General features: G+C 48.5%; 1 protein-coding gene across 1 annotated transcript in view; it reads right to left on the reverse strand.

Moving 5' to 3' along the window:
- Positions 1-6,724, reverse strand: part of LOC103728932 (beta-1,3-galactosyltransferase 5-like) — a 58,992-nt gene extending 52,268 nt beyond the window's left edge. Inside the window, exon 1 of the mRNA XM_008826927.1 lies at positions 6,699-6,724. Coding sequence (XP_008825149.1) covers positions 6,699-6,724 — 26 coding nt within the window. The remainder of the gene's footprint in view (positions 1-6,698) is intronic.
- Positions 6,725-7,923: the final 1,199 nt, after the last annotated feature.

Below are 7,923 nucleotides of genomic sequence, written 5' to 3' on the forward strand. Positions count from 1 at the left end.
TATATATTATTTTTTTTAAAAAAATATATATTCTATGCTGAATAAAGACAGCATCTGGAGAGGTCAGAGATGAACAATGACTTCCTTTCTGTCTCTAGAGGTCAGTATCTAGAGGCCTGAATACAGAGATTCCAAAGCCCTTGGAGCCGAGAGGGAACCGGCTAATTAAATCAGAACCTCTTTAAGAGACACAGCAACATGAATATTTTTCAAGGTCTTTCTTTGGCTGATTACAGTGCTCCCGCTGGGTTGAGAACCACGCTTTTAAGGTGTCCATGGGGACTAATCCTGTTTAAGTGTTTTAAAGCATTCTGGGTATGTGTGTGCTGGACGTCATGATGAGTCATTTCTCTCCATGATTACTGGGAAGATCAGGAAAACTGAACAAAAGCTATGTGTACCCTTAAAAATGCTCTCATGCCTAAGGACAAGCCTGAGGGACTTCTTTTTTAAATTTTAATTATTATTTTTATTTTATGTGTGTGAGTGTATTGACTGCATGTGTGTAAGTGCCCCTTTGTCATGCAGTGCCTGCAAAGGTCAGAAGAAGGCGTTGGATTCCCCCAGAACTGGTTGTTAGCTGTGGGTGCTGGGAATCAAATCCAGGTCCTCTGCAAGAGCAGTCAGTGCTCTTAACCACTGAGCCATCTCTCCAGCCCTAGATTCCTTCTTAACAGCGTCCCTACTTCATGCCTTCTTTCATGTATGGCCCACTGAGTTTAACTAGAATTTCTTACCCCAGCATGCAGAAAGTGCTATACAGGCTGCTGGGGGAGAAAAATCATCAGTGCCCAGTCTTAATCCAGCTGTGACTCCTGCAAGGTAATGATCTGCCAGATAAGACGTGTCCTCTAGTGTTAACAGTAGCACGACTGTTAACAGGTATATTGGTTGCTTTTCTGTTGCGGTGATAAAAACACCATGGCCAAGGCAATTTATAGAGGGAAGAGATTATTTGGCTTATGGTTCCAGAGGGTTAGAGTCCAGTACGGCAGGGAGGCATGATGGTAGAGATGGCCGGAGCAGGACGTGAGCACTCACGTCTTTAACCAGGCACAGGAAGCGGAGGGAAATCTGGCAAGGCTTAAGACCTCTCAAAACTGCTCCCAGTGACGTGCTTCCTCCAGCATGGCCACAGCTGGCGAGCCCTGTGTCCCAGTGAGAGACTCTCTCAAAAAAGGTAGATGACGCCCAAGGACCATATGCACACCTGTGAAGACGCCTTCACGTGAACATTCACCTCCTCATACAAATATGCTAAATAATCTCACAGAGCTCAAATCTGCTTAAAAGCTCAGTATTTTTAAAAATTAAAAGTTATTATTGTATATACGTGTATATCAAATGTGAGTGTGGGCACACACATGCCACGATGTGCACCTGAGGGTCAGAGGACAGCTTTTGAGACTCAGTTCTCTCCTTCCACTGTGGACTCCAGGCATTGAAGTCAGGTCATGAGGCTTTCAAGGCAAGGCAAACGTTTTTGCCCAGTGAGCCATCTCAATGTGCCAATTTCTTCACCAGTGAGTCTACACTGAGGAAGCAGCACACACATCGTCAGAGAGCAGAGGGAAATGGACACCTTGCCATGAGCTGGCCAAGAGCCAGGGAGCGTCGTGTATCCCGACAGATGCCTGTTTATTTATTCAGGGAGGGAGCGTGGCAAGGACACAGGTACCACTCACAGCACAGCACCTCATGCAAAAGGACTGCATTTGTACTACAGGCCCTCTGAGCTGCTAGGGAAACCATGGCAGTCGGAATTCACCGAGGCTTGTGATGGAGAAAAGCCTGTGCAAGCTGAGATAGCTGCGGCTGGAATGTGGCCTTCTGGAGCCGGAGCTGGGCTCCAGCAGCAAGCAGTGTAGCTCTCTCAAGGCATGCGATATTCAAATCCAGATGACAGGAGCACAGTCTGGCCAACTGCTAGACAGGGGCTGCTTGGCTCATGACTAGTCCTTCAGTGAAGACAGCTAGGCAGAACGTAAGGGCCTGCTAAAGACCCACTTTTGACAACCTAAATCTATCACAGAAAGTGTTAAAAGTGTTTAAAATGACGACTCATTTAAAACTCAACACAGAACTAAAAAATCTATAGTACTTAACAGTAGTGCTTAACAGTGTTCAACAGTGTGGAACCCCTGCCCCAGAGCCCCAGGAGAGTAGGCTCCCGGACTTGTCTCACTGCCTCAAGCCCTGTTCTCTGGACACCTTTGCTCCTGGAGGTGGACAACATATCCCCCATATTTTGCCTGTGGCTGAGTTAGATGCTGATGTTTCTAATGGCTGAGGAAGCCGTTCTGAGAGAGCAGGATGCAGCCGAAGTCTGACTCCAGCTACAAGCTACTGACCACCAGCTACATACACGTGCGCATAAGGCTTAGCAAGCCATTGTTTCCCTGTGTAGTCTCTACTTAGGGACCTCAGATGGTGTGGGAGGAAGTGTTGTTGGGACAGTGAAGGGAGCTGGGGAGGCGAGTTTTCTCAACAGAGACAGATTCAAACTTCAGGCGAGCTGTTGTGCTGACATCCTTCCTCACAAAGTGCTGCCAGCCTTGGTCACAGGCTTATGCCTTTCAGCATCAAAACGACTCTCCATGCATCTATACCAGACAGCCTTGGTGTCCAGCACGGAATCTACAGCGTGTCTTCCATCCGATTTCAGACTCTCAGATGCCCCTGGGGAGCCACTTGTGGTGGCCTCTGTGACATTTGTCCTCCGTGACACTGAGGCACTTTATTCCATTCATGTTTTTCTTTAGCACTAAAAACACACACATGATAATCTGGTGAGGTTTTCTGTTAAAATTAAAAATAACCTCCAAATCAGATAGGACTCACTGTTTGGAACTGCTTCTCTGTCTTCTGCTCTGCTGACTGACATGCTTAAGTACTGATGAACTGACGAGGACCCATTTTCTTAATGACCTGAATGAAAAATGGATGCCCACCTTGATCAGTGCCTTACCTGGGATACTGTTCCTTCAACACCAAATCTCTTTTAAAACTTTACTTATAATTAAAAAAATACTTGTGGGTATGAATGTATTGCCTGCATGAATGTAAGTGAACCTGTGTTGTGCAATGCCCGCAGGTGTCGGGAGAGGGTGATGGGTTCCCCTGGGATTGGAGTTGCAGTCGGTTGTTAGCTGCCATGTGACTCGAACCCAGATCCTCTGCAAGAACAGCCAGTGCTCTTCACCACTGAACCATCTCTCCAGTCTCCGACACCAAATCTTAATAAAAATCTCCCATAGGAGCTGGGAAGATGGGAGATGGGGGAGTGCTTGCATTGAACACAAGGACCTGAGTTTGATCCCCAGAACCCACGTAAAAAAGCTGGGCATGGTGTTGCTTGTAGTACCAGCACCGAGGAGGCTGACACAGGAGGGCACAGGCGCTCTCTGGCTGGCCAGCCTAATCCAGCAGGTCCAGGCCGGTGAGAGGCTGTCTCAAAGAACAAGGTCTGGCCTCAACACACATGTGCACACCTGTGTACCTATACTGCCCCACCTCCAAAGTGTTTTTATTGCCATGAGAAGGGAAAATAAAACCACTTATTTTCATATTGGGGTATAATATGCAAAAATGGAGCTGGAATTTTAGGCTTTTATTTCAACTCACTTTTCTTTCCCAAGAGAGCCATTTTCTTGGGTAGAATTGTCTGTGATCTCTGCAGACCTTTCTAAATACAGGTATGTTCTCATCAGGACCAAGCTGCAGGAAGTTCTAGTCCAATCGGTGGTGGCTGCATGTCTGTCCTCTTGAGGTTTCTCCCTGGCCCTCACACTCACTCATTCATTCACTGACTCACCCATTCTCCACCCACTCACTTGCCACTAAGTGTCTATTCACGACACACACTAGACAGCCAGTAAATTAGCCAACTTTTGTCACCACAGTGAAACACCTAACACAGGCTTCCAGTGAAGCCCAAAAGAACCGTTTTGGGGCTTGAACTTCTGAGGCTGAAACCTGAGGTCAGGTGGCCTCATTTGGCCTCTGGTATCACACAAGGAGGCAGGAAGCAGAGGGAGGGAGGGACGGACCAGGGCGTCTGAGACTGTACCACCAATGACCCAAAGACCTTCCATGGGGCCAGAGAGATGGCTGAGCGCTTAATAGCACTGACTGCTCTTGCAGAGGGCATAGTTTGAATCCAAGCTCCCCATGGCAGCTAACAACCATCTGTAACTCCAGTTCCAGGGGCTTCGACACCCTCTCTGACCTCCGCGGGCATTGCATGACAAGGGTGCACTTACATGCATGTAGGCAATATGCTCATACACATAAAATAAAAATAATGAAAATAAAATAAAGACCTTCCACTAGGCTTCATGGCACCTGCTGGTACCAGCCCTGAGAACCTGGCCTTTACTGACAGACATCGGGGGTGCACATCCAAGCAGATATGGAGGACACCCTGCACATAAACATGGAAAAAGACTCCTGCTCTCAAAGAACCCAAGGAGTGTTCCAGTGAGTCTTAGCCTGGATTGTGAAGGGAGAAACACGCTTCTTATTAAAAATAAAACATGGCTGGAGGATAGTCATTCACAGCTTTTATATAGAAGTAGTTAGAATTCACAGTCTGTTTTCTGTGTTCCAATTTTAGGATGAGCATTCATAGAATTTCTGACTCATCCATTCACACAGAATAGAATGAAATGTGTGTATATGTGTGTGTACATCATGGGCAGGAAGGGAACCAATCCTGGGTTATTAGTAAACTAAAGTTTCAGAGCTGGGGAGATGGGGCAGGTGGTGAAGTGCTTGCCTTGGAAGCTCAAGGACCTCAGTTTGATCCACAGAAGCCACATAAAAGTGTCAGGCAAATGGTGGTCTGTTTGCAATCCCAGCCTTCGGAAGGCAGAGACAGAGGATCCCAGGACCAATGTGAGACTCTTCTCTCAAAGGAGGTGAATAATGTACACACGCGCGCACGCGCGCGCGCGCGCGCGCGCACACACACACACACACACACACACACACACACACAAATTCTGTTGTTTTCCTTTAGTTTCTCACCCTGCAGTGCCCTCTGGTGGTTAAAATGAAAGTTTACATTCAAACCTGTACATGCTTAGCTTATCTGGGATAGCCACACAATTTATCATGAAAACTTGGGGAGTTTGAATGGGAAGTGGTTGCTAATTTCCTATAGTAACAAGCCATCTTTGATGTCTGTAGCTAGTCTCCATGGCCATGCAGCAAAAAGCTGTGGGGATCCCTAACTAAGGCTGATCGGTCAGAGTCCATCCTCCAGCAATTTAGAAATCAAGACTAAGGGTGTTAGCTACCAGTAAAATGAACTCTGGGAAGGTTCTGCTAGGGTGAGGTGGGAAGGAAAAGTGGAGGAGGAGGAGGAGGAAGAGGAGGAGGAGGAGGAGGAGGAGGAGGAAGAGGAGGAGGAGGAGGAGGAGGAGGAGGAAGAGGAGAAGGAGGAAGAGGAAGAGGAGGAAGAGGAGGAGGAAGAGGAGGAGGAAGAGAAGGAAGAGGAGGAGGAGGAAGAGGAGGAGGAGGAGCAGGAGAAGGGTGTGTGTGTGTGTGTGTGTGTGTGTGTGAGGAAGGAAGAAGGAATCTTAAGGAGAAGCAGGGATGCTGTACCCCAACAGCATGTGGAAGCCCAGATCACCCAACTCCTGGTTCTAGAACCTGTTGTTCACTTGTGAATCCAGTTCTGGGGCTCCTGACAGCTCTGCTGGCCTGCAGCCCCACAGCCTCACAGCCTGCACAGCCCCAACAGCACTACCATCCTAGGTGCTGTTTGACACAGGTCAGGGTCCATGGCCTCCCACTGTGTCTTCCTGTCATTCACTATGCAGAAATACTGCCTCATCACAGTCTCCCGTCGTTAGAGCATCATCTTCTAAGCACAGTACCTGCCATCTTCATCTAAGCACCCAGGCAGCTGTGTTGTGATGCTGTCCTAATGGCATGGGATCTCAGGGTCTCAGGAAGTGCTAAGAGTATTGGAGCGTGGAAGGCTAACTGAAAGGGGCCTTCATCTATGCAGCTACGGGGAAGTTGTCATCCATTGTGGGATGTGACTTTTCTGGGCTGAGGCTGCTTTGGGGTCACCCACACGCCTGTGAGGAAACCCTTCACCCATGCTCTCTAAGTGAGCCCGATAAATGCACTGGCTCCCCGAGTTAGACTTCGGCTTGTCATGGGTGCCCTGTTTGGGGGAGGCAGGGATTTGTCTCGATCTCCCCAGGGAAAACAGGTTTCTTTGGCGGCTTCTTCTCCAGGACAAGTCTCATAAATGAAATACTGCAATTTGGCTTCTAACCTGTTTCAAGTGCTCTTCAAATCAGTGCCCCTCACACGTGCTCCGGTGAGGCTGCACGTCTTCTGCTGTCCCCTTAAGTCCTTCCTTGTTAGCCTAAGTTGTCCTTTTACCTAGGAAGCACCTCCCGCCTGCTTGCTCTGTTCTGCACATCCCCAGGCAAGGGAGGCAGGCTGGTGTCTAGAGCTCTGGCTAATGAGTTCTGTTGCCATCTAGTGGACATCTGGGGACAGTGGAGAAATAGTGTCTGGAAGGGATGTGCTTAATGGCATTCTGTGGGGTCAGTTGAAGAGGCAGCATCACCGATGGAGACCCCGGGAGGCTTGGAAGATCATCGGAGACAAGTGGAATTTGAAGCCGTGCGTCACAGAACATGAAGCTCATGTCTGTGGGCTGAAAACGAAGTTACGGTGGACACGTGCCCTCAGCCGCCATCGACGCAGCATTTACCCCACTGTTCTCTCTCCCTTTCCCTGGAGATTCCCCAGCCACCACATCACCTCTGCCTTTGTATATGGCTGCCTTGATGGACCTCTACACGAGGATGGGTCCATCAGTGTTTCCCTTGGAGTTCTAGACACGAGATCTGAAGAATAAAGTCAGGGGACTGGGGAACTGGCTTGCTGCACAAGCACGAAGACCTGAATTTGGATCCCCAGCAGCCATGTAAGAGCTGGTGCAGCTCCTCTAATCCTAGTACTGGGGGGCCGGGGGTGGGGTAGAGACAGGAGGATCCCTGGGGCTTGCTGGCCAGCCAGTTTAGACAACCAGTGAATTCAAGGTTCAGTGAGAGACCTTGTCTCAAAAAACAAAGTGGAGAGAGATGGAGGAAGAGGCCTGATGCCAACATCTGGCCTTCACACTTGCACACATGTACACGAACACTCACAGAATACGTACGCAATCAGAACAAAGTCAACCTTTCTCTGAGGGCTGGAAAAAGTGAAAATTTGAAGGTCATGGCCACCACGTGAGTGGGATAACCGAACTCTGGTCCTCTGAAGAGCAGCCAGTGCTCTTAACCATTGAACCCAGTCCCTTGGGATTCTCTTAGCTGTATTGGAAATGCGTGTGACTGAGAATAATCCTGACTCACAAGGTGACATTCACACATGAGCCTTGCCAGGCTGTGAACCAAGGAGATGCAGTGTCAGAATCCCCAGGACTGCATTCCTTCCCTGCTCCAAACACCATTTGTTCTTGTGATGCCCAGCTACACTATTCCAAGTTGAGAGCTGAGGTGCCACTTGCCTTGGGATTTGGTAGCACCCTGTTCTACCCCTCTGATACAGGAAACCCTGAAATGTAAAACCACACTGTCTGTAAACAGGTCGTGATGGATGCTTAAACATGCTATAGGGAGTTCTGGGGTAGTTATAAAGCAGGCTACTTTAGGAACTAGTAACAGTTCCTAAACACTACTTAGCATTAAGGACTTTGCATGTCACTAGCCCTACTGAAGGAGTCCAGCAGTTTCCTTTGTTCTGTGTAGGATGAAGCACGTTTGTTTTTTGTGGCATCACAGAAGCCCTACAGTGGGGCTACAGCATTTAAAAGCAGCAGGATGAGGTTCTTCCCTGATGTGGTTAATGAAAGGGCCTTGGGCTGTCTCAAACTGTGAACCAAGAATCCAG

Source organism: Nannospalax galili, unplaced genomic scaffold (assembly GCF_000622305.1).
Source record: "Nannospalax galili isolate Female #2095 unplaced genomic scaffold, S.galili_v1.0 scaffold192, whole genome shotgun sequence".
Taxonomy (NCBI): domain Eukaryota; kingdom Metazoa; phylum Chordata; class Mammalia; order Rodentia; family Spalacidae; genus Nannospalax; species Nannospalax galili.